This window comes from Cinclus cinclus, chromosome 16, assembly GCF_963662255.1.
Source record: "Cinclus cinclus chromosome 16, bCinCin1.1, whole genome shotgun sequence".
NCBI classification, from domain to species: domain Eukaryota; kingdom Metazoa; phylum Chordata; class Aves; order Passeriformes; family Cinclidae; genus Cinclus; species Cinclus cinclus.
The window spans coordinates 8,732,904-8,760,091 of NC_085061.1; the positions used below are offsets into that span (position 1 = coordinate 8,732,904).

The 27,188-nt window shown below is 40.7% G+C and overlaps 1 protein-coding gene across 1 annotated transcript; it reads right to left on the reverse strand.

The window, feature by feature from the left end:
• Window positions 1-1,824: 1,824 nt before the first annotated feature.
• Window positions 1,825-26,477, reverse strand: NOMO2 (NODAL modulator 2). The gene is made up of 31 exons (XM_062503932.1): window positions 26,346-26,477; window positions 25,995-26,084; window positions 24,667-24,712; window positions 24,132-24,232; window positions 23,905-24,011; window positions 23,643-23,715; window positions 23,000-23,152; window positions 22,168-22,305; window positions 21,573-21,662; window positions 20,857-20,962; window positions 20,299-20,449; window positions 19,037-19,214; window positions 18,676-18,817; window positions 17,685-17,816; window positions 16,794-16,930; window positions 16,431-16,518; window positions 15,912-15,975; window positions 15,024-15,119; window positions 12,714-12,923; window positions 12,356-12,438; window positions 11,220-11,379; window positions 10,966-11,092; window positions 10,211-10,324; window positions 9,444-9,571; window positions 8,718-8,859; window positions 7,845-7,928; window positions 6,845-6,955; window positions 5,393-5,494; window positions 5,058-5,177; window positions 4,388-4,480; window positions 1,825-3,638 (listed from the first exon to the last, which is right to left on the reverse strand). Exons 1-31 carry the CDS (start codon window positions 26,475-26,477, stop codon window positions 3,507-3,509), a joined length of 3,630 nt encoding a protein of 1,209 aa, XP_062359916.1. The 3' UTR covers window positions 1,825-3,506.
• Window positions 26,478-27,188: the final 711 nt, after the last annotated feature.

Sequence of the window (27,188 nt, forward strand, 5' to 3'; positions counted from 1 at the left end):
TCAAATACAGACAGAAAGCAATTACAAAAGGTATAATAGAAAATTGAAAGGACAAGCTAACTGATGTAAAAAGCTCACAAAAGCTCTGTAAACATTCAAGGGGGGAAAGTTGCTAATAATAATCCATGAAGGCTCAGGGAATACTAATCAGCCCTGAGCTGTTCTTCATTTGTACAAGGACATATGGGCCCATTCCAGGTTTAAATAAATGACTGAATGACAGAGATTAAACTCACTGATGTTCTTTTCAAAGTAAGAAATAAAGAAAAAAAAATAAGAATTCTGGCATCAATCAATAACGCAGCAGAAACAGATTTACTAGTTTTAGGGATTTTCTAAGGCCACTAATCTACCTGCAAGGGAAACATGACTTGCCATACATAAAGCAAAGCCACCACTGGGTGTGATGTGGGCCAATGCTGTTGTGCTCAGCCCAGGAAATTTGCTGCCTTTCAGGCCTTTTCTACATCACTCATTTTACTGCATTTACCTTTGCAAGAAGCCCAATTAAGTTCTTTTCAGAGTGGATAAAAATAGAAATACAAATGCTGTACAAAGCAAGGAATACTGAGTAGCAGGAAAGTAAGACACCAGTCATCTCAGAGTTCAGTTCCACACTCAGCCTCAGCTTTCCTGGACAAGTCAGTTACTCAGATTTCTGGCAGGATTTCTAAAGCCATCTCACCTTCAAAAGTTCCTGCTTAGCCCACGTTTCCTCAGCACAGGGGTACTCATCACTTATTAGAATTGCTAATTCTACAGTTGCACTTCCAGTGTCTGAGGAACAAAGTTAACATGAACAGCAGCAGGAATCAAATTGCTGTCTCAGATGGGCAGTGCTGAAGGTTCACACATTTGCCTATTTATTTTCCCAGTATGGACGTTTTCTGATACAAAGGAAAATACATAAGGGTAACACCACAGCACTGAAGTGTCAGAGGATGGCCTATTTGCTTAAATTTCATCTCTTTCTCTCCTTGGTGGGTTAAAGCTGGCAAGGTTCATATTCTGCCGAGTAAAAAGTTCTGGTAGGAGGTGGGGAGCCCCAGTCACTTTATCAGCACATAAAGAAGCAACACAGATTTGAGAGATTTCCTCCTGAAATTCTGCCCTCAGTGGGAAAGGAAGCACTGAGCTATTTTTTTGTTTTCTTGCTTTTAAAGCACATTTGTTTTTTTTAACTTGCTGTATCTTTAACACTGGTGCTCATGCTAATCAAAAACACTTGTTCTTGGAGTGTGACAGACACACATCTAATAAAGAAATTTAGAAATTAAGCGGAACCATCTATAAAGAAATGACAATAATCAATATTAATGATCCATTTCAATCTTAAACAATACAATTTTGGGCATCTCTGATGAATCAGCCAAATATATGGAATATTCCTTGTCACTTTTGACAGAAAAAAAAAAAGTAACATGAAACACTATCTTTATCCAAAGGGCCTTTCTCTCATTTCCCACAGAATTCAGCCATTTGCCCATATTTAGCTCACCAAGCAAATGAGTTAATAATTTTTTTCACTACCGTGCCTGCAAAAAAAAGAATAATAAACACTGACTCTTGAAAGATTTCCAGTAAGTCAACATGTTGTTAGTCCCATCCTGCATTAACTCTGTGCATTAACATAAATTAATGAAAGATGTAACAAGCAGCTTTAACTGACATTTTCAATAATTTGGACAGGGCCAGTCCAACCAGTACTGAAGTCTTAGGAGCACAAACTCAAACCTTAGACATGCAGAGGAAGTGAAACCTTCTGTGATGCAGAAGGCAAAGAAAAGACAATTTTGAGATGAGACACTGGGAAAATTCTAGATTTAGAAGCAAACGTTAAATTAGCAAGAATTGTCACTTTTTATTTCTTTTTATTAACAGCAGTTCAATGTTTAAGTTCAATCATCAGTCAGTCTCACAGTTCAGAGATCAGAGTATCTGGAACTCCCTTGAGGCACATGGATATGTGCACTTCTTCCTCATACATTCCCCAAAGTAGCAATAACGTTCTTAACATTCACCAGCTTAAAATAAAAACGTACTGAAAACATACAATTTATAAGTCTTAGAACACCTTGTCTTTCCCCCATATATTTCATCACAGCAATACAAAATTCAAAGTCATTAAGTAGAGCATGATCATTTATTAGAGCTTCATTTCAAGCTCTATATATAATGCTTTTTCAACATTCTACATTCTTGTTATGGTCCTGACAAAACTTCCCTCTGAGAGATTAAAATCATCACCAAAATAAGTTATAAGTATTTAAGCCCAAATTCTTGCAAAGTGCAACAAAAAAAGCATAAAACCTTCAGCATCCAAATTTCTAAGAATGGCAGGGTTTGTAAGCTTAAGCATTTAAATGGAAGAGGACTTGTATTTCAAGTACTGCAAAAGAGAAACATTGCCACTTACTGGCAATACCTATGTCTTTGCAATATTTGTAGGCATTTATGTGCATCTTCAAATGCTCTGTTAGCCTTTATAGTATTTGTCAATAAAAAGCCCCATTAACATTTAAACTGTGTGTGTCCAACTACCTACTTCAAGCAGGAATCAAAAGAGAAACTGTAAGAAACAGTTCTTCATAACAGACTACATTATTGGGACTGTACACATTGGAGATTTCAAAAAATTCACATTCCTTGTAGTTAAAAAACCCAAAAGGTAAAAAAAAGGTTTAAAAAAAATCATTAATTGAGAAAAAGGCTGAGCATGGCCTGAGCAGATGTAACCATCATGGGTAAATGGTAACACCAAGAAGATAGTACAGCTTTGGAAAGAATAGTGCAGCCAGCTGGAGCCACCTCAGGAATACTGGAGGTCTAAAGAGATCACACTGGACAGGAAACTAAAACTGAACATCAGAACTTACCTGGTATTAATAACTAACCTTACCTGACATCGAGAATTTGTCTTCACTGGGCAAAAACGTAATCAAACATAAGACAATCACTGGACAAGAACTGAAATCAGACACTCTTCAATCAAGCTGCTGAACTGGAAGCTACAATTACATAATTCACCAGTCCAGCTATGTCCCCTGCAATTTTGTCTCAAGCAACACTGATTTAGTAGAATCCCTGTGTACTGCTTCTGTAAAGTGGGTATTTCAAAAGGTAAGGAAAAATCATTCCAGAATCTAGAGACTGAAACTGAAATCAAGTATTATCTATTACCACTGCTTTTATAAATCATTAATAAGGACAGCATGATCTGTTCCAATGAAAAGAAAAAAAAAACAAAACATTAATTGTCTTCCAATATGAGAGATGGACTCAAGAGTGACAGCAGATTCATTTAATCACTTTACAACAAGGAAATCTATAGACTCCACTGAAAAATTACAACCAAAATGGAGCTAATGTGACAAATGGTGCTCACATAGCAAAAACAGAAAATGTCAAGTCTGCAAATTCAACAAAAATGTGTTTTAGTGGCTTTGCTTCCTCAGGCTCCAGTTTGACAGACCACCACACCATTTCATCCAATCCTTCCGTTCAGCTCACGTCCGTCTCGTCTTCTGTTTTTTCGTTTGTCTCTTTGCATCCTCCGAGCCCCCGGTGTCAGAGCCTGTCTGTCCAAGAGCACGGACTCCTTGCAGTCGAGTTGTCAGCTGCAGCAGTAAGGGAATAAGCTGAGGGAAAAAAAAAACAGGAAGCAAGTTGTGGTTACAATGGTATGTAAGGTCTGAATGGTACGGTTCTTCAAACATGTAGCCCCTAACAGAATCTACTGCATTGACGGCACATCTACAAAGACATGAAAATATGGCAGCAAATCTTGGGGAAAAATTAAACCAAACTGCTGGGAATTTCTGATAATCAAAACCTAAAGTGATTGTTTGAGAGGAAATCAAACTGCACAGACAAATTTAATTTCTCTTCTTGGTAAAACAGAAATCCAGTCATATCAGAAAAGACTAGAAGAGCACAGCTTGGTAACAAAAACAGAGGAGGTCGTATAGCAGGTATTTGTATTCTTCTCGAGAGCTTTTGAACTAGGGAGGGTATAAAGCTAGAGAGACCAGACTTGAAGACTTCTTCCAGTCTGATTGTGCCTGAAGCCAATAAAATAATTATTTTCATTCCTATTATCACCGAGTCTGGTTATCTGAATTTTAACAATGCTGTATTGTTTTTTCTCAGAGCGATCAAATGAGAAGCCAAAATTCAGCCACAGCACAGGAGCTCACCTTCACACTAAGTATTTAGAAAGGAAGGTAATTGTCCAAAAACATGGGTACATTGTGGCTTTTCACACAAGGGGACTGTGACTGCACCCCTCTCTGAATAACAACCCAATAAACCCCCACTTAGCACAGTGCAACATGCCCATTGATAGGACAGTAACATCTGAGTAAGAGCAGAGCCACGCCTGACCCACCTTATCGTGGTTGTAACCAGCCAGCAGCAGGAGCAGCGTCAGCGGTAACGCAATGTAAGACCCTTGGGCAATATCTTGTTCAGGCAGCTTTCTCTGGAAACAGTGCAGATCATGGATTTTATTTTTTTTAATAGCTGAGTGTGAAATCCCTCAGCTCTAAGAAACATCAGCAATAGGATCATGAGGCACATCCAGCCCTTCTCATCTCACTTCCTTCCAAGTGCTGTTCTAGGATTTACTTTACCTTTCACTTCAAAGCCATGCTCTGGATCAGTTCTCTCTCATACTACCCCTTCCTGAGGTGTGCTGCTGTGTAAAGCCAATTCACTGAGGGTCAGTCTCCACTGACAATCAGCCAGGTGTGCTTTGATTTACCTGTCCTATGCTGCCCACACCTCTGTGACCCCACTACAGCAGGCATGCCAGCCCAGAACCTTTCAGGCATATCCGCACCCTTCAGTTCCTACTGCTGTTTCATGTCTCCCTCCTGTTCCACTGGCAACTGAACACACAGCAAATCTAAATTAACTGTCACGCTAATACCACTCCTAAACCTCTTTGTATTTACACTATCAGAAAGCTTGGCTGAGAACACAAAATGCACGCAGGTTATAACACCAAATACTGCTCCCAAGGTGAACACTGGAACATGGAAATATTTAGCACTCACAGTGGGACTGAAGACCAGTGTAATGTGTTTATGATACCCAATGGCAGTGAAAGAAACTTGAGGCAGGGTGTAGTCATACTGTGATTTAGACAATGTAGAATCCAGGAGCACCACGTAATTCTGTGGGCAAAAAATACACTCAGGGTACAGCATCAGTAGTCCGAGACAAAATCACATTTAAAGGCAAAGGTCAGTTAAACAGGCTTCAAATCTTCCAAGACACTGGTTAGTCCAGCATTAATACAGCTCTGAAGGCACACCACAAATTATACTGCAGTGTCCTTAGAGAAAAAATAATAAAGTGATCTAAAGAAATCTTCCAGCAATATTCTTACCTCTCCATCTCGGAGTAGAGGTGGAAAATGAAAAAACAGAGATAGGCCTAAGTTGACTGTATGAATTGGATTGTCAAGATTTTCACTTTTGTAGAGCTTCACCTGTAATTGAAGGAAGAAGCACAAACCAGGTATTTCCAAGCCTGCACCACAACAGATATTTCAGACATTCCACATCTTCAGGGATAAAAGCACTTCAAAAGTCATCATGTATTTATAGAAACAGAAAGTTGTCAAGTAAGAACACCTGGAAATGTTCTAATCTGAGATGTGAAAAGTCACAGAAACAGTCTTTTTATAGAACTTGAAATAATTTAGGAACAGCTGCAGTCTGACATTTTCACATACCCGGTGTATGAAAAGCAGTCTGTGCTGTGGATCACAAAACTGCTCTCACTTGTGTCTGGATCGAGTCTTAGCACATCTTTCAGAGACAAGAATGTTTGCATTTTTGGAGGCCAGGTTGATGACATGCACCCAACAACAGCTCATGTGCAGTACATGCAACACAAGACCCCACCTAATATGAAGAAGGCACAGGCTTGGATAACTTCCATATAATCAAATTTTAACATCAATTCCTATTTGCTCAGGCTAAACTGTAAGGGTTTAAATTTCCCCAGAAAGATGGGACACAAGCTCAGGGGCTCTTCAGTAAGGTGACACATTTTCCCTTCACACCTGCTCTGAGCGTTAGATCCTTTGGATGTCTCCCAAAAAAACCCAACAGCTTAGCAATGAGATCTTGGCAGGTGAGATGCATAACAACTAGTGTGAAAGAAATCCAAGCACTGCATTTATATTTGTAGGTAACATTTTATGGAGCTTTTAAACCTGAGAAATGATACCATAACTCCTACCCCACTAACACCTCTTGCAGACACTTCCAGCATTTGAACCCTAAGCCAAAAGGATCAGAGGTGCTCAGCAAGCTTTTTCAGATCACAGCACAGTGTTTTGAATTTTGAGAATTTCAGCTTTCCTGTTTGTCTCATGCTGTCTATTATGATGCACTTTTAAACTCACATGTCCCACGGTAACACTGCATTCACGTGGTATCTTCAGGTTTTGACATACAGGTAAAAAATTTCACATGTTTCAGGAATTAATGCAGTTCTCTGATACAAAGGACTCATTTCACCCTTGCTGTAATCTCTCCAGAGACAGAGCATCCCTAACCAGGGAAGTATAACCCAAAATGTACAGGCAAACCAGAGAAGGTATTTCTTAAACATATTCCCATGAAAAATGGAAACATTAAAGCAAAGCATCAGGAACACTGTAATCTTCATTCTATCTGGAATTCAAATTCACCTTCATCAAACTATTAGTTCTAATTTGAATTAAATGTGTGCTCTGGCTACTGAACCATCTCCAGCGACCCTGCAAAAAAAAAATCATGGTGAAAGCAATAGCAAATACACTTGACAAAGATGAAAGGCTTGAACTTACACATAATGTGGAGAGATATTCAGAAGCTGTAATTACATTTCCACTTAAATCAAATTGATTAATTTGCCGGAACGCTATAATATTAACATCATCAATGTCACTGTTCCCAACCTGCCATGGAAAACAGACCCAGGTTATTACCAACAGAAGAACAATTAACAAAGGACAGCAACACAACTGTTAACACACACAAATATAGATGATAATTTTAAATAAAAACTGGATTTTGTTCTATACTAACCACATGGAAGCTTGAACGCTCTTCCATTGCAAGTTCTCCAGAGTGCAAAGCTTGCAAGTGCAGACTTGGGCATTATCAGCATGAGGCTCATGACATTAAGCTAAACTAAAAATGCAAGTCTCAAAAGCACAAACTGTTCTGGAAAAGGCTGAGGTACAGCCACAAGATTGTCTGATCTCAGAACACTGGTCTCAGTATTTTGCACCTGTGCTGAGAGATGCACAGAGATGTCTGTACAGTTGATCAATGTGGAATATTTAACAAGATTCTACCAGTTTTCAATGCAAAACTATTACTACATTTTATCAAGACAAAAGTGCTAGTCCAAATTACAATTTCACCTACATCAAGACTGCATGATTGGGACCCAATAAAGCATAACAATATCTCTGTCCATAACTAAATATAACTGTAGGAAAATATGACAATTCATTACATCCTCAAGCTACCACTGCTTTGTTCCACATCATAAAAAAATGTTCAAAGGCATTCCATTCATTTACTCTCTTGTTTCTGGATGCATAGTTTTCACGACTGTGAAAGAATCCTTTTCACTTGCTTACTGTTTGGCTTTATCTCACTTCAGTTTTGAGCTATGGTGCTGACATACAATATGGGGCCTGTTTTCAGGGAGTTAACTTGCTGAAAGGCAACTTGTCTAAACAGAATGCCTTCACTACACTGCTGCTGACAGTACAGAATGCCTAGACAGACCCATTTCATATTTAAGTGCTGCTACAAAAAAAGAGAAAAAATTACCTCAATTGCCCGATGCTGTGGTAAAGCTCTCTCAATGTGATCATTGCCTTCAGCTTTGAGTTGGACATGATACACACAGCCAGGCTGAAAGCAACATTCAGATGATAAATCCCAATACTGAATAATACATACTTTAATTTCAGAGAGCAGTAAAGAGAATTTTCTAACGCTCCATTTAAGCTATGCCACCCAGATTTAACTCCATGCAGTTAAAGTTTTCCTTATCTCAAACAGAAAGTTCAATAACACTATTAGGTGTGTTTACTGTAAGAAAATAAGAAAAGGCTATATAGAACTTTCATTAGTTTGTTACATCACAGTATTAAAAGAAATCATCTGCTGTGATGAAGGAAAACACAGCATCAAAACCTGATCAAACATTGCATTTTACTTCAGTAAATTGTTGACTTCTTACATAATGGTACCATAAATTCAGCTTCCCCATTCTCTGAAGAACAGCTTATTTCACATACATGCCGTGCAACCAACATCCAAAAATAGAATATTGGTATCCTCACAAGAGAAATTAAACAATTCCCAGAGTTCTTTTGCCTATAAAAATTCCCTGCTGGTCACCCAAGCACTGACCAGGAGATTGTGTCATGTCACACCAACTGCTCAGTGTGTGTGGAGGCCAGTACAGTATGCTGCCAGCAAGTTCACAGATTTACACCGCAAGTCTTTCTCTTCCCCTTTTATCAACTGAATGTGCACTATATGACCATGTTTCCTCACTCAGAGAGAGTCAAGGGAGTCTGAGTTAGCAAACATCATGGGAAAATAGAAAGCAGTGGCTACTGAACAGAACCCACTTCACTGCTCCATTGTCACACTGACAGAAAAGTAAATGACAGACAATCTCCTACTACTTACCCGAAGGCCACGGAGCCTGAATTTGCCCTCTTCATCAGTTATTGTGTCCTCTCCATAGATGCTGCAATCCTTCTGTCCCACAGCTTCCACTGAGACTCCCTGCTCAGGCTCTCCATTTAAAGAGGAAACTGTGCCATAACAGCTAAACATATAAAGAGAACCAGTTGCTACATGTGTGCAAATGCTGGTTTAATGTATATTTTAAAGGCATTCTATTGTTATAACTGATGAAAAAAGTACTTAATGAATTTACCACAGCATGGACAATAAAAGGGGTATTTAAAATGTATGTGTAAAACAGTTTAAATCATCAGAATTCACTGCGGTTCACAGCACAACTTTAGGAATCCAAGTTCCCTAAACTCCATGGACAGCAGTTTTCTTATCCCTGAGGGCAAGGAAAGGAAGGATCATGAAGTCAGATATCTGAATTGGTCTACCATACCTAGAATAGTCCTCTCCCATTGGACAAAGCAAAAAACACTTCCAGTGCCACTGAGACAGCCATGTTCTTCCTATAGCTCTGCCATCCGGGCTTAGCTATATATCCACAACCATGAAAAACGACCAAAAAAGTACTTATATACAGCACATTTAAGTTACATCGAGACTTGGAGAGTCTCCTCCAAACCTGCAAGAACAGAGGTGTGCTGGGAGGAAACGCATTTGGCACAACACATCCTGATACAGCCCATAGCATTTTCCATGGATTCCAGCTCCACTGACCTGTAAGCTGTTCTGTAACCAATTATCTGGATTTTGAGATTTTGTCCTTCCTGCACTTCAATCATTTGTGATGATGGTTCAAACCGAAATTCTTTCATCATGGGTTTAAAGTAATATTGCCCTGGGCTCTGCAGAAAGGCACAAAACAAGCTGTTTACTGATAGTGATGCAAAAACTCACTAACTCCAAACAAGTGTGTTCTGCAAGAGTTCTCTGAAGAGCCGAAGTCCTCTCTTCCAACCACAGGTTAAACCTGCCACAAAATGTGAGCAGTGAAAAACAGGGAGCAGATTGGACAATATATGGATAGAATTCCACCTGGTGACAAAGTGTTAAGAGAGAAAGGAAACTACAGCCCTAAAATCTTGCCACAAGACCTCAAGGACAGGAAAGTGACCACAAAAGAAGGACATCTGCAAAGAAACTATTCAAGCACGTCTACACACATATAGATCAATAATGTAATTAGATTTTTTTCCCCCTAAAGACTCTCCAATGATCACCAACAAATTGGCTCATTTCGTGTTTACAGACTGCAAATTAGTAACTAAGATCAATCAACATCATCTATGACCTGTTGGGGAGAAACCTCTTGCCATGTTAGATTTCATATCTTTCACTTGTTAAGATTTTACGTGCTGTTTATTCTCAGGGATCTGCACCTCTCATCATGGGTTAGGGTTTCAAAGGACACCTGCCACTCAAGACAGCTCTGTTTGGGACAGCAAAGTAACACAACCCTACAGAGAAGAATCAATTTAACTTACCAGATTGGAAAAGGTCAGCATGCCATCGTCCTGTGTGAGGAGGTTGGACCGAAACACCCCTCCACTGAGAGACAAGAGAACTCCAGCAAGAGCCTGGTCATCCTCTGATTTGATCTGGTTTTGAAAAAAACAGCAATTTTACGTGTGAGGGTTTCTTTATGGAGAAGGATTCAGTTGAAAAGCTCCCTGCAGAGCTCAGAGCACGATGGGCTGGCTCAGAGCACTCAGCTGTGAGCAGAATTAACCATATTTGTACTGCCCCTCCTGCCAGACCACAGAGCTGCAGAACCTTCTGCTCCCAAGCCCTGGGCAGTCACAGCCCTTGGCACACCATGTGCCACCACAGCAGCCATTCTCTACCACTCCACAGAACACACAGGGAGGCCAGAACAAAGCACCCCAAAGACTGGAACCAGGCACTAGCTGCACCAGAATACACCTACACCTTGAGGGATAAAACTCATTAAAACAGGGTGGTCCAACTCTACAAAAGCAAATAAAGCCAGTCTTTTGGACTGAAGGCTATAACTTTCACTCCATAAACCATGCAAAGTATCTTCTGCATGGCAAGTCATGGTCTACAACTGAGCTCATCCACTGAGATTTGCCTCCTCATGACAAAAATTATTATCCAAGTAATAATAAATGACCCCAAAATCCCACTCTCATTTGTCTTTGGAAGACATAGATTAACTTTTGTCCAGCTCCAACAGCACACACTATTCATTCAGAGCACAAAATGTTCAGAACATTACCTCAAATGTCACCCCAGCAAGAGCAAAAGCTTTGAAGTCTCCAACTGTTCCTTCTACTGCAGTCAAAACAAAACCTTCCTTCTGAGCAGTGACTGTGTACTCCAAGTCACTGTGGAGCGGCCCAACACTTCAAATAAAAGAACAGAACAGAACTTGTTTCAGAAAAAAACACTTGGATATCACATACACATTGTCAAGGAACCACTGCATTTTAACTAAAGAATCCAAAGGTTCAAAAGAAATCTGTTCATTACCTATAAGTGCCTTTGGCATCAGTGAAAACTGTGATGAGTGTGGAAGTTGCTCCCTTCTCACTAATGACAATCTCAACACCTTCCAATTCAGGATGAATTTGCCCTTCCAGAAATAAGCCTGCTTTTCCATGAATCTCTATCAGCTTCCCAGGACAACTCTCTTGGTCGTTGTGAAGGGGATTTAAGACAAAGAAAAAGGTCAAAAATACACTTAACACTTTGGCTTACAACAGTTTAACTACTTCCAAAGAGCTGGTGGCCTTTTATCTTAGAACAAGAGATCAATTCACACAATTTCATGGCCTCTCAACATGTTTTACAACATCTGACCAGTACCAAAATGAGTAACTACATTTCAAAGCTATAAGCACATCCCCAAAAAACCCTTATGGATTTCTAAAGTGGTTGGAGGTCTCAGTGAGTTACATACACTGCAACCACATGGAGACAATGGCAATGACACTTCCTTCTAGCCAGATTACACTGAGCTTTGACCATATCTTTTGAGTTCAAATTAAGGTCAGCATATGTCACGCTTAATGACATTAAGCAAAATTTTATTTCCCTCCCTCAAACACATTTAGAACATGCAAACAGTCACATGACAAGAGGCACTTAACTTTTCCAAGTGATTTCAAACAAAGTATGGTCACTTAAGAACCTGACGACAAGATGGACACTGACCTAACAAGCAGCATCAATAATTGATAACCTTAACAATTTTGAAATTATCTTTTTTTTGTGAATATTTTTATTACTGTATCTAGTGGGGGAAAAAAAACTTTAACAAAAACTTGAATTCAATATAGAAACCTTGTTTTTGCACAACTCTTTTTCTAGGTGACAGTACCATGAACAATTCTGAGAATCTGCTGTGGTACCCAGAGACCTGTCCTTCTTCTTGTGCCAGGTAGTTTTTCAGCACTTGGAAGGACATTCTGCTAATAAAAACTGTACTTGCATCCTCTATCAAATAACTTCCAAATTCCAGAATTAAACTAGCTCAAAGAAATAGCTGCAACTGAAACTTCCCCAACATTACTTTTCAAGTTATTCATATGTTTATCTACAGATAAATTACAGATAAATTTCAACCATAGAAATCTAGTCCTTTCAAACAGATTATCTATACTTACCTCCACTAACAACTGCTTCCACATAAGGTGGGTAGAAGAGCAGCTCTTTTGACGACGGTGTTACAGTAATTTTCTCTCCAGACCTGCAAAACACAAGATATAATTAAAAGAAAACTGAATTAGCAGCTCTCATGTAGAGCAGAGTGCAAGAATACATCTAAAAACTCCAAGAAAAAAGTATCAACAACAACCTAAGGAAAATTCTTACTATGCAGTACTAAGTTTCCTTGTAGCTCAGTCACCAAAGGCACCCAGCCAGCAGCTCTGTCCTACCTGGACTTGTATCACTATTCTGTGTGACAGAAACACCACACAATAGTACAAAAAACACACCTTGTCCACTGGAGCTTGGTATTACCTTGCCCAGTATGAAAACTCATATAAGAATGGTCCTTGGAGCTCCTCCACCATTTCTTGCACTGGTGGCTTTGTTCCTTCCTCCTCCTGACCCTTCTTTTCTCTCTCCTGCCGGCGGCTCTCGATTTCCGCCAGCTGCTGCTCCCGACGGAGCTCCTGAACAGATTCCAGGGGCCCTAAAACTAAGGCAGGTTCACTGTCAATGGATGACCTGAAAGTATGGAGAAAAAACAAAATCATCTCCTTCCATATGGAGAGGTAAGAGCTGTGCTGTGTCTGCTAATTACTGCCCTTACACCACCTCAGGAAAGTCCCAGGATATTTCTTAAATCCATCCCTCTTTAACTGTCCTGTTTATTCTGGTAAGAGCACAGAAGAGGTAGATTTTTAGGCAAAAGGATCAGTTTGCAAGAGTACCTCTAAACAAGACCTAAACTAACAGAGAAAGGCTGGAATGTCAAACCTGAAAACAAGCTTAGTACAGAAAGGATGAGTTGTAGAAAATAAATTTTGAAACTTCTACGCTTTTTTTTCAGAACTAGGAACTTCTGTCTCAGAACCTACCTTTCAGAAACAGAGAATACAAGGAGAAAGTAACTTCAACCAAACATAAATACCTCCAAGAACCAGCAATTCCCAGGAAAAGCTTTGAGTTCTCACCTATCTGCCTATACATTTGAACTACCCAGCTATCTTGTCACTGTCCAGTGAATAGATTGCTAGGTAAATTCAACCAATTTCTTAGAATCAGCTCAGAACAATGCATTTTGTTTCACTCTCCCTGATCTTGCATCCTCTCTTTTCTAGCATTTTCTTCCAATCATCCTTTGTATCTTATCATCTGTCTCTTCTCCAACATCCTCACTGAATCCTCAGTGAGGACTGAACTGAAATGATCACAATCACTTTTCCTACAGCCACTTTAGAGTAACAGGATAGTCGTGTCTCCTGCTTCAGTCTTCACCTATACTCTAGTTTGTCTTTTTAAGAGACACAGTTACTATTGCTCTATCACACTAAGTTTCATCAAGGCTTTATATTCTTTCTCTGCAGTCTAGACACTACACAGAAACATGTAATTTTTTTTGTCTGAAAGCCTATTAAAAATTTGTACAGACACACACAATCTCAAGATACTCATCATGAATTACTATTTTTAGTAATTAATTTAGTAATTACTATAATAAATTTAGTAATTACTAGTCTTATTTTTTTAACATACCAAGCCATTATCAAGAACCGATGAAGATAAACTTTGCTTTAGGTTGAGGTTGTTTGGGGATTTTTGTTAACTGAAAGTTAATGGGTCACAGCCATGGATCTGGTACACAGACTTGTAAAAACAATTGCCTTGCTTTTAAACCCAGAGCAGTTCCCTTTATGTTGATGGCATTTCACAAGCTGGACTTCATCTGAAAAGCTCGAGGTAGGCTTGACCAGAGAGATCTGTGGCAACTAAGCTGTCTTCAAAGCACTAGCCAACAGTCTCCAAAAACCCAACAAGCTGAGAAGGTTGGCACAATATTCACCTCCTCACTAGGTTGTTTTTAAATTCTAATGGCTCTCTGCTGTCTCAGTGGCTCCTTTCCAGCTGCTGGAGTTGCCCAGCAGTTGCTGTGACAGGGTCATTAACATTGGAGAATTTGAGGCAATGCTCTGCAGGTAATTTTCTCTGAAAAGATGTTTTCTGCACTCAGAAAAGTTTGAGAATCTATAGTCTAGAACAAGCAAACACCAGCAGAGTATCAATAAAACAGGCATCATCATCAGACACTTTCAGGTGGATTAGGCACCTCATACAATTAAAGCTGTTCACCAATCAGTGCTCCCTAGTGAGCTGTCTGTTCAGCTAAACGTAACCTACACAAGTTTTAAATCACTCTGCATGCTTTTCCTCTTATAACCCTCCTCACACCAGTTACAATGCTCTAAAGCAGCAGATTCTCATTCTGAGGGAAGAAAAAAGGGAAAAAATAGATTCCAGTACTTTAAAGAGCCGAGACCTAAGCTAAAACAATACCCTCTGAATTCTGAAACATCAGTTCATAAAAGTATATAAAAACTCAGAAAATCGTTCGTTTTTACCAAGACACAGAAGTAGGGAGGGGCAATGTTGAAATGATGAGGAAATGCTCAAAATGAGGCTGGATTTATCTCTCTCCAAAGAACTCAAAGCACATCTTAGCAGCCAAGGCTAGGATGCCAGTCCCTTAGAAAGCAGTGACTGCAGCACTAAAACTGGAGTAAAGCTTTATGAGAGAAATATATTTTTCTTCCACTTTTTATAGCCCCACGATTTCTTTGTCCTTACTTAATGGTAACAGTCACATCCATCAGTTTATCAGTTACAATCGTGCCAAGGACATGGTGGCGAACTGCAGTGAGTGTCAGGATACTGGGAGAGGACCTGCAAATCAAAGGGACAAAGATGTGAATTCAAGGTCCCCTTCCCAAATAAGCAAATCTTATTTAGCAGAGTCTGTGCTCTCAACCCTGAGATTGAAATGCTTTATAAATGACAACACAGAAATTACACATCAAAGCTGTAGTGCTGGGATGGTCATCTATTGGAAAGGGAGCATTTCCCAACTCAAACCCCAAAGCAATTCCTTCCTTCCTGCCTTTTGCTTCCTCTCAAGATGAAGCTGATTTGATTGATTTCTTATGTCAAAATGTCATTAAACACATCACCAGACCATAATCTATAAGTAATAAATGAAACTTGCCCGACCGAGGAAGATCAGCACTGCTTATTTGTGATAAAGGGTGAACATTTACTCAGCTTGCAAAAACTGGGGTGAGCAGAATCAAATCACCAGAGGGTCATGGCACCAGTGATATGCAATAGTGGTAAGTGCCTCTCAATAATCTTACTATCCTATCTTTTGCCTTTCAGCTCTCCAAAGTGACCAACAGTTTTCACTGAAATAACTCTTCTCTGTTACAAATCAAACCAAACACACTAAACAGTTAGAAAGTGGACAAAAATACCCATCTAAAATAACTAAAGAATCTTTAAACCCTGTAATTAGTTGATTTCTATTACTTTTAAGATAGAAAAGGCAAGAGAACACATGTGATACACCTTGCTAGAGCCTCCCTCTATAGACATTCTGTCCTGCTGAAAGCAAGCAGGAGAAGGGAGCTCTGTGGAAAACCACACTGGTAGGTGTAAGGTGAGGAACAGTCACAGTCTTACGTGTCGTAGGTGTAATACTCGTGTTCAAACTGGTGGCAGGAGCGTGGGGTCACTTCATACACACCTACGAACAGGAAGGCAAAGAATAACCCACAAAAAATTCAAGATGGCTGAATCCTCAAAATCACATGAGAGCAGAGGTACAGAAATAACTGCAAAATTTGACTATGTAACTGCTGCCTTTTACACAGACACCTTCTAATCTGTCTGACAAACAGCACCCATATAAATGGGATTGTTTTAACATGATCTTCATTTATCAAAGATAAAATACTTCCATCACCAAGACAAAAATAGTAATATTATAATTCTGAAATTTAGATCTGGTGAAGGTCTAACTAGCAGAAGAAATTGAGAATTCTAAAATCTTGGAACAGATCATTTAAATACAGTTGTAATTAAAACAATGCCTTTCAGAAACCTCAGAAAACAAAACAAATGTTGGGTTTTTAGCTCCCAGCAGTATTAGCAAACTGGTTATTTTTCATTTTTTTAAAACTAACATTTTAAAGCTGTTACCTGGCTTTGAAAGACAGAATCTATTAACTCCTTTGGACAGGTTATAAACACCAACATTCTCTGGTCCATTTCCATCCTGATAAAATTCCTGTGAAGCCACAGCACAATTCACTATTAGCAACTACCAAACAACAAAATGAAAACAGTATTTGCCTAAAGATACATCAATGCCATCTATTTTGTAACGGCTAGCACAAGACCATTTTACCAAACTTCAAAGACAAATCTCAAAGCACTCTAAACATAAAAGTTCCTGTGCTCTGTGACCCTCCAGAGACAGGAGAAAGCCTTGATTCCAAGCATAATCCCATCCACCTACATAAGATCATTAAAAACATAGAAGAACATTTGTTTCCTACGTACCAGTGTGATTGCATGAGAAAGAGAACACCTCAGCATATATCCAGTCTGCCTGAATTCTATTCCTGACACATCTTCCTCCAAGACTTCCAATTCCAAAGACTTATTCTTCCAGCACCAATCTTCATGTACAATGCTTACTAGAATATACACCACACAAAGCATGTTAGCAATGTAAAACTGAGTAAATAAGGGCAGGTTTTGTGATATAAAGTGTTTGTGTCTCTCCAGCTTCCCTGATAATAATCTTCAAATATAAATACATGGCAATGCCTGTATCAACAGACATGGCTTACAGCACTGAAGCACCACCAGGAACCCAACACATGTATCAGGAAAGCTGTGCTATGAAAAGGAATATTGAAACCTGGCCACCCTGGAAGGCTCCTCAATGGGCACTACCACTGTGACAGGCAAAGCAGCCTAACAGATATCACAACCTAAATTGTGATAAATCCTTTTAATTTAATTTAACCTGGTGGAAAGATGTATAAAAAGTGCAATCTATATACTCCTTACACACCTTTCCCTGGAAAATGATTTATTTTCCCAGACCAAAGCAGGCTGGCCAAAATACACATTGTTCTTAGGAGCAGCACTCTGGAAGCAGAACTAGAGTGTGTCCCTATTCTCAGGCTCATGATAAAGCCCACATCCCCCACATCAGCCACGCAGACCCCAAAACTCAGGGGAGCAGTAACCTTTGGGCTGACATAGGGTTAAACATCCAACATTAAGAAAACCTGATACACTGCTGTAAGGGATTTTTCCAGACTCAAAGTTTCACAGTTTTGTTGGGCATACTGCAAAAGGTATCCATGATAACAGAAGTGCTCAGATTAGGCCATGAACTGAGCTACCAAGGTGCCTCCCAAGCAGTTCCCCTGCTCCTACCTTTGTATTTTCCCGGAAGCACACCCTCGAAGGTGAAGGGCACCGAGTCCCTGCTGCCAGCCAGCTGCAGGCTGCGCTTGTCCCCCTGGCGGCTCACAGGCTGCAGTGTCACCACCAGGTCACCACACACATCTGGGAGGGAACACAGCATGTGAGGCTGAACCCAAAACCCTGCCGGCCACACCTCAGGGGTACTAACGTTGAAATGCTTACTCCCTCCCAGCAAAAGACGTTTCCAATTAAAACTTGTTTCTTAGGCTCATGTTTACCAGTGGTTTTTTGCATTCTGCAGCGTTTTGTGACTGTTAATCATTAATTCTTTTACCTAATGTCAAGAAAAAAACTGAGATCAACATTAAACTCCTGGGTTCACCTCACTCTGCAGAGCTGAGTAAACACCTGAGAAGCAGAACACAAAGTGTAGGGAGGATTTAGAGAGCAAAAAGGAAGGGTAAAAATGACAAAAATCAGGCTCCAATCATCTGCTAAAATCAGTGTGTAATCAAGGAAAACAGCAGGAAACAGGAATCTTAGACTAAAATAAAGACAAAAACTTATGAAAGAGAACAGAGGTTGAAAGCTTCTGCCAACGGCCTGAGCATCTATCCTACAGTTTTTACATGCACTGCTTTTTTCCCTTTTTTTTGTAAGCTTCTTTTTCACCTCCAATACTTCTCTGATTGATGTACAGTATCCCAAATAGCAGTCAGGACCATTTCCTTCCAAAAGCCACCCATCTTCTAAGGAAGGAAGACTTGCTTATCCCCAGCAAGTATTAAAAGTAGGAACATAAATTTAATTTTGTTAAAGTACCTTACTAGTCCACAACATCTCCCAAGAACAGCTTCTTTTTCCATGTGTTGCAAGTTACATTTACTTATCTGCTGATGGGACCAACCACAGAAGTGTCTTGATGTCCACAACACTCACTCATACAGGCAGTGCTGAAGTTCTCCATTCCATTGCCATTTCACTTTCACAATGGACTTACCTAAACAAGAGATCTTCCCTGAGACAGATGCCAAAAACTGAGAGAAGGTCACATCCATCACTGGTCTGTCAGTAACAGTAACAGGGTACATTTTGGGTTTCAAAGCCAACCCTGCTCTGGTCTCAGCCTCTGGAATAATTACCTGTAAAGTATGTGACATCAAGGCATCACCACCTTTCAGATACCAGTCCAAACACCCACTCTGCTGTCTTCAATGCATTTATCAGAAATTAGAAAATGGAGATCTACTGTAAATCCCAGGCAAAGCAAAACCAGCCTCTCCAACATGTTCTCCAAAATTTCAAAATCTTCCAAAATACCATGACAGTCCTACAATGAAGAAATGAAACTTCATTCTTACCTGAACATTGTATGTACCCGATTTTGCCTTGAAACAAAATGTTCCATGAGGGTCAGTTTCTGTTGTAACCAGTGATGCTTTGTCTTTGTCTTCAGGTATCATGGTTACCTTGTATTTACTGATCTGTTTGACTGTGTCAGGGAATCGAGTAACTGAGATGCGGCCACACACACTGAACCTGTTAAACAAAAGTCAGTCATCAGAATAAATATCTTGATTTGACAAAGATCATAAAAATCCACTTGTTTTAGAACTTCCTTAAAAAGTAAACCTCACTATGTTGAGGTAATAACACCTGAATTGGAAAGGATTTCTCCTCAAAGAGACATTTGCAAGCAACTTGCTTCACTCTTCTCTGCCACCAACCCAATCACTTCAAGCCTTTTTCCTTTTTTTTTTTGTGCTAAGCAGGCAACGGATTTAGGACTTTCTTCCCTCAGGTTTTAAATTATTTCAGATGTTTTGTGTCAAAAACCTCAAATATGATAAGTAATCCACTGGAACATAACCTTGGTACACCTACACTTGTGAAAGCACAAGACAAGATGACAAATTAGAAGCTGGTAAGTTTTGCTTCATGCCTTCAACAGTACAACATATTTAGTTAGTGAATAAATTGTACCCCATCATTTAGCACCACACAGGGTTTTTTCTAATCGGCTGGCTATCTCTGAAGGAGCTGACTGCTATTTGACTCAGTAAAATCCAAGTTTTTACTTCTCCAGAACACTGCCTCTGAAGTCCTGGACATAGAACCCTTCATATTCCTCAGCTCACGCTCTATCTCCCACCACTGCACAGCCTTAGACTCACAGTCAAGGTATCAAACAAGAAAAAGACAATTCAAGCAAGGCAACAATGACCTTGAGAGTGAGCAGTAAAATGCAGAGGTTTGGTACAACACTGCCCCAGACAGCTGTGTGACTCCAGATATCCTCCTCCTGTGTAAAAGTGAAGTGGTAGAAAGCTTCTCTGTCGCTTTCTTGGTTCACATACCATTCTAAAACTCTTAATTTACCCATGCCTTAGTGTCTTCATTTGCAAGGGAGAGCTTATTAAGAGGATGCTCTAAACCTTAACTATTATTGAACAAAATACTGTGCAAAAAACATGCACTCATGCTGCCCTATTTTCCTTTAATTTCTTCGGCAATATTTAGTTTCTGACAACACTACACTTGCCCAAGTCTGGGCAAGGATCACCCATTTTCACAGCCTCATCCACACATCAAATTGCATTTTCACCCTGACACCAGTCCTTACCCTGTGGCAATGATGTTTGCCAGCTGAGGTGTATTTGGTGCAATCTTCACAGTAATAGTATCAAAAAACAGGTGTTCTTTCCTGGCATGAATTGTGTATGTACCTGTTGTTATGTTCTCAAGACGGAACGAGCCATCAGCTTTTGTCTTCACTGTAACAAATAACAAGACTTAAGAATCAGAGCATGTGTTAACCTTATGTATCAACAGATCCAGAGGGCATGCACTACTTTAGGCTATTTTTAACTCATAATACCCACCAAATAGTTTTATGGTTTCTTACCAGATGAACCTTCATTTCTGTATTTCAAAGTACAATCTGGCATATGGTTGAAAGCAATTAAGAATAAACTGCCAAACAAATGAACATTTAATACTCTCATCTAAGCCAGAAAATGCAAAATTTATCAACTGCGTGAAATCCACTTTCATATTTCAAATAAACTGCAACAAAAGCAGCTTATTATCCTGAAGGGTTAATTCCACATCATACACTACTCCTGTACTTAAGTTTAATAAAGGCTTCTCTGTAGCAACAAAGATCAAGAGCACCGCATACCTTTAATCTGATTGTTCAGAGTCACAGTGGCATCAGCAACTCCTTCTCCTTCAGGACCATTCAACACCCTGCCTTTGACAGAGAAACCCATCACATGGAAAACAGGCTGAAATGGGAAAAAATTAACATCAGTCATTACTCAGGAAATGCAAACTCACACCTGCAGCAATCAATACCCACTGTTTTCTCTCCACACATATAAAGAAAACTTATTTACACCTCTAGGAAAAAATGTACCAAGATAATCACAGTGAAAGTACAAACTGATCTCCAGGCATACTGTTCCCCTAAGCAAAAAACACACATTCTCAATTTATCTGCACTGGCACAGCTCAGAGGGTCGCAGTCACAGATCATAATGCCATTACACAAGGCACTTTGCAAACCTGAAAAACCCACAGGCCCTTCTCCAGAGATGTGACAATCTCAACAAGGAAATACAAGCAACCTGGAAAATTACTGCCTGTTTGCAACATGGATATGAAAGAGAACCCAGCAGACAGCTTTGCCATATTTTGTTTCTTACTAGCAAAAGGGACCAAAGTACAGAAACACAGCATGGTACTAGAAACTGTCTTCTACCTGCTGTGCACAAACAAGTGCCTTCAACTTCTTACAAAGAAGTTTTTCCACAATACAGCTGCTTTCTGCTAAAATCAGTCAGTTTTCTACAGGAATGAGTGGTACAAAAGGATTACTCCCTCTGCAGGCCTTACCTCGATCTGTAAACTGTCATGCTCCACAAGGAAGTCCAATCTAGATGGAGCAACATCAAAGGTGATTCTCTCTCCCCTGTAGAATGGTATCTGAAAGAAGATACATGTCTTTGTCTTCTAAGCTGTGATGACAGAATGGTTTTCCTCTACCATTTTCCATGTTCTCATCAGACATGTCTACCAAGGGTCAAAAGAGCTGCTAATCTCCTGGAAAAAAATCACTCCAAGGCAGGGAGACACAAATATATGCAATATTCCAAGACTAATGGAAACCATGAAATTATCAGAAAAGAAGGAAAAGTAACCCCCTAGTCCAAATACAGCACACTTGGATGTATGAGAGCTTACAGATAGGAGACTGTATGACTGCTAGAAGCCTGAATCCCATTTGCAGAGCACAAAGACTGAGAATGCAGGACCATCACTCCAGGCAGTGCCCAGAGAACATGTTCTCACACCACCCAGATGTAAGAAAGAGAATGGGAAAAAAAGGAAACAGCTTAAAGGAGAGGAGATGGCAATAGCACACTCTGGTTTAGAAAATGAAAGTCAACAACCCACTGAATAGACGAGCAATGAATTTCTAGTCACTTACCACAGTATATTTCCCACTTGGCAGAGAAAGAAAGCTGAAAGATCCATCTTCTTTTGACACAACATTGCACAAATAAGATAGAGACTCATCTCTTGATTGGAATCCATCCACAGGAGAAATATTGCAGCCCACAACATCCTGTAGTAATAAATGCAATACAACTTTTTATCTCAAAGAAGAACACAGAAAATAACTGGGGGGGGGGGGGGAGAGAGGGGTGGATACAGGAGGGTTCAAAATATTCAACTGTGAATGAGCGATGGTGAATTATAAGCCATTTTAGAGGCAAAGTTTGATGACATGGCTTAAAATTCATGTATAAGTAAGTAAAACAGGAAAAAACAGCAAATCATCAACTTTATGGTAACAAGGACAGAACAGTGGGAAATTCAACATCCCCCAAAACTTCACCACATCTTAGCTGACTTCAGTTCTGTGGACAGGGTTAACATTGCAGAATGGAGCTCAGCTCCACATGACAAAATGTTTCACACTCATTTCTTAATGCACTTGTACGGTGGCAATAGAAGCTGTTGAACTTTGTATTCCCATCAAAAGGGCAAAGAGTAATTAAGGTGTCATGCTGAAGACAAATTACAGCTACTGTGCAATGAATTATGAAATAATTCCATGGAGGTCATGCTGGATTACAATGGCCTTGTTAGGGGGGGAAAAAAAAAGAAATAACACAAAAGAACCAAATGCAGAAATACAGTTCAAGGGATTGTACAAGGCAGTGAAGGACAGATGAGTATCAGGACAATATGAATCTAGAAGCTGTTTCGTTATTTATAGTCGTACTCATATTGAAAAGGTACTGATCAACCATTACCTCCTTAGAAACAGAAGAAGAGAAAAGGAGAAACATGACCCCTTTCATGGGTTCTCCATCACTCCTCACAGAGCCAGAGACGTTGTAGCCTGCAACAATCAGGGGGCTGGCAGCATAAGCATTGGAACTTGTGACCCGCACCACTGTCTTCGACTAAAATACAGAAACAAACACTTCCATCAAAAGCAGGCAAGTCTCATTTACAGAACATAAGAACAATCAGAGACTGTACATTCAACAACAGGAACAGAAGCCAGAGCAGAACTCAAAGAGGGTCCCCAGGCTACTCAAAACACTTTCTAAAACAGTATTTTTCCTGCTTCACTGATTTAGGAAATGGTCAGGATAGCAGAGCTCTTCAAAAAAAAAGCAGCCTGAGAGGGAAGGATTTGAGCTACAGTATTCTTACAAAATGTACAGGATCAGAAGGTGGAAAGAAAAAGCTCATTTGCCAGTCCTTCCCTGGCTAGCTTCACTTACTGGGTCTGTACAAGGCAGTTTCTTGACCACCTGAATTAGATGTAGAAAAGCTCCAGTAACCCTGTCCACCCACAAAGCCCCTGCCTCACACTAACTGATCCAGACAAGGTCTAGCAGATCATCCTCTCTAAACAGGTAAACCAGAACTTCTGTAGGTTCTAACCTCTTTCAACATCCAGGTAGGATGCGATGCAAAGATTTCATATTCCCCAGGAAGCACTTTAAAGAAAGCAAATCTGCAAGGTAAGAAAGGGATTATGACTCTTTGGAAATAGCCACAAACATTTGTTCACAAAAAACAATTCAGACTCTATTCATGTTAGAAAAAATATTTCAGAACTCTTACAGTGCCAGTCAGTATGGCAGAATTGAAAGGATCTTGTGCAAATGAATGGATGAATTAAGTATACACCACCCACACTCACTTTCCTCCAGGTTGTGTAACAGTTGCTTGTATGTTTATGTCACTGCCAACATTTCTCAGTACAACCTGAACTCCAGCAGGACCTAATGTCTGACCTTTGCTGAGAACCTGTCAGAAAAAAAAACAGAAGTATACATGAATAAAAATAATGTGTAGAGCTGAACTTGAATGTTTTTATGAAGGTTAAATTAGCATAAGGAAGAATAAATAAAGACAAAGGAGTCTAACCTTTCCATTGACAGAAAATCCTGTGAACACAAAGTTAATATCACCTCCCTTTGTGCAAATGTCATTAATGCCATCCACATGGATGTCTACACTGGTTGGCTCTGGAAGAGATGAATGATGAAAAAGCATGATAGTGAGAGAGCAACCACAAAGAAACTGCTTCAGCTTTACACAACTGTCACAAAAATGTATTAATTCAAGCATGGCAAGTGTTGCTCTGGAAGCCTTTTTTTCAGTAAAGTTAAAGCACTCCCAAATCCTGATGCTGAAAATCCTGTTTCCCTCCTCCTCCAGCTGTGACCATTTTTTTTCAAAAATCCAAACTCCTTCAAATCAGTTCAAGGGTTACTTTGTAAGTGTCTACCCCCCAGATTTACTTTTCCCTGGCAGAATAAGTACATTTCAGCTATTAAACCATGCAGTATGCTTTACAGCTTTGGAAAAGTGTTCCACTTTCCCTTCCAGCTGCAAGTTAGAGATAAGTCCCATACTGCAGATACAGTGTCCTACTGTAAGAAGACAAAAAAGCACTTACCAAAACTCCACCCTAGGGGAGGCTCAATTTTAAGAATGAAATCCCCCTAAAAAATAAAAAGCAGTAACTGTCTTCACTGATCTAAATTCAATTTAGCTAAGGGATGAAAAGACAGTCAGAATACAATCATGCTGCAGAGAGGACTACAAGACTCCAGTGTACCATTCTCCACCATTCTCCTTTCCTCCTGCTTATGATACTCTGTTCAAAGCAGCTGTATTTATCTACAGGGATGCTGGGCTCACATCCAGCCAAGAGCAGAAATTAAGTATCACCATGTTTATCCTGCTTCCAGCACAAACCTGGCCCACAGTCAAACAGCTCAGTGCTAGGAAGTGCTCAAATCTATCTCCACCTGCCCCAACAGATGGGCTCTAAACCAGCCTCTGGTAGCTCCACTGGGTCATACTCCACCATTCCGCCCAAACACAGGGTAATAAAATTCCAATCCTTTTAAAAGCTCTGATCCAAAAGGGTATTAATCAATACAGTGATCCTCTTTGTAACAGAGAGCACCACACGTGTTCTGCTACATACATTCTGAAGTTCATCTCCAGAAAGGCTCAAAAGCCTAAGAAAGAAATCACCAGGATCAGAAAGCATGTTACATTCTTAGATTGGGAAGGGAAGGAATGATTTGGTGGCTGGTCTAGATAAGCTCTGAAGGTGCCTTTTAACCCAAACTATTTTGTGTTTCTAGTTCTGAACCCTAAGTTAACTAGCTCCTTAAAAGAACAAAACACCTTGACCCCTGACTAAGGGTAGCTTGTATTTAATTTAATTTGAATGTAACCACCTTTCCAGTCTAAGTAGACATCAAATTACTGATATATTCTGAACTTCCTGGGTCATTATTTCCTTAAAACATTTTTAATATCTGCAATTAACCATTCAGATTATTTTCAATTCAGTCACACCGAAACACCTTCTCATATACATTTATTTCCATTTCTACAGGTAAAAAATCTGAAAGTTTTATCTGTACTGTGTAGGAGCCTGTACTTTTTGTGCAGGATTTGTACAGCTACAGCACACAGCTGCTGGCAGGAATTCAGGCTCCCAGTGCTGCAGGCATTCCAATAAGCAGCACAAATGGAACACTGCAGCTACAGTCAGCTGGCTTTTCTCGTAATAAATTAGCACTGGGAAATGAAGTCGCTGCATTACAAAAAGAAACAGTTGAAACTTTGATCCAAAACAAACTAAATTATGTCCTGATTCAAATGTTTCATGGGTGGGTGTTGCTCTGAGATTTAATCTGCCAGCAGATGGAGGTGGAGGCAGCTGCTGCCTCCAGCAGAGGGACAGCACAGGTATTTGCGTCTTACCTTATCATAGAGGGGAATCATGAAATACCCATTGTTCGGAGCACAGTCTGTCTGGTATTTCAGAGTACCATGCTTTGTATATAACTTAATCTAAAAGAAGCAAACAAAACAGACACAAATATATTTTTTAAAAAGGCGAGGTGCGCTGGAACTCTAACCCAGTGCTGTCACACAGCAGCAGCAGCCGTGCCAGGGGGCAGCAGGACACGGTTTATGGCAAGCAGGCTGCAGAGTGCCAGGGTGAAGAAGAGCCGCAGCTCCACCGCCAACTGTGACCGCGGCCCGGGCGGCAGCGCTCGGCACGCCCGGCAGGCAGCCGGGGCCGGCAGCGGCTAGGGCGGCGGCGCCCACCTCGATCAGGGAGTAGTTGATCTCCACGTCGGACTTGACGAAGCCGCCGCAGCCCACAACGATGTCCTCGGAGCCCCGCGCCAGGGCGCAGCACAGCGCGCAGAGCAGCGCGACCGCCGGCCGGAGCCGCATCGCCTCACCGCCACCACCGCCCGCAGCCAGCGCCGCCGGAAGGGCCGCGCCCCGCCCCGCCCCGCCCCGCCGCCACAGCGCCGCCTGCCGGCCCGGAGGACTCCGGGCGCTGCCCGGGGCCGCCCCGCTGGACACGACCCGGCCCGGCCCCGCATCTCGGCCCCGTCCCATATCCCGGTCCTGCCCCATATCCCGCCCCGGCCCCATCCCGGTGATGCTTCCAACCTGGATTTTCCTTCCCCAGATGCACCTTCGCGCCCTTTGTAGGCGTAGGTAGTGTAAAGTCACTTCAATAAAAGTGGTTGTCTTCAATCTGTATGTTCTCACCTTTTGTGAACGTAACTAAGATCAGATAACTTCTACAACAGAATTTGCTCAATAGAGAAAATAATTCTGTATTTCAAGCATTGTGTAAAGTTATGTCACTGACATAAATATGCATCAGGTAGGTGGAGAATATGGCTTAGGTGGGCGTGTTCAGGTAAATGTTACTGTATTTAAAAGTATTGGTGTTACCCCCTCGGCGTGATGAAGTTGTGGAAAGAATAAACAGTGTCTCCTTTCTAATACACTCGCTGTGTCTGTGCTGGGGGAGCTCCTGTAATCGGCAATCCCGGGGGCTCCGTCTCGGAGCGCGCTGCTGCTGTGGCCGCGGCCGGACTTTGGTCCGTGCCGGACGGGCCGCACGGGGCTCTCCGCAGGCCGGCGGGA

Excerpts from the sequence above, each read along its gene's own strand:
- NOMO2 (XM_062503932.1), bottom strand. The coding sequence starts at position 26,477 with ATGCGGCTCCGGCCGGCGGTCGCGCTGCTCTGCGCGCTGTGCTGCGCC. Across the intron at positions 17,817-18,675 it reads AGGGAAGATCTCTTGTTTAG|ATGTGTGTGGTGACCTGGTG; the intron begins GTAAGTCCATTG and ends GTTCCCTCCCAG. Across the intron at positions 15,976-16,430 it reads ATTCTGTCTTTCAAAGCCAG|GTGTGTATGAAGTGACCCCA; the intron begins GTAACAGCTTTA and ends TCCTGTTCGTAG.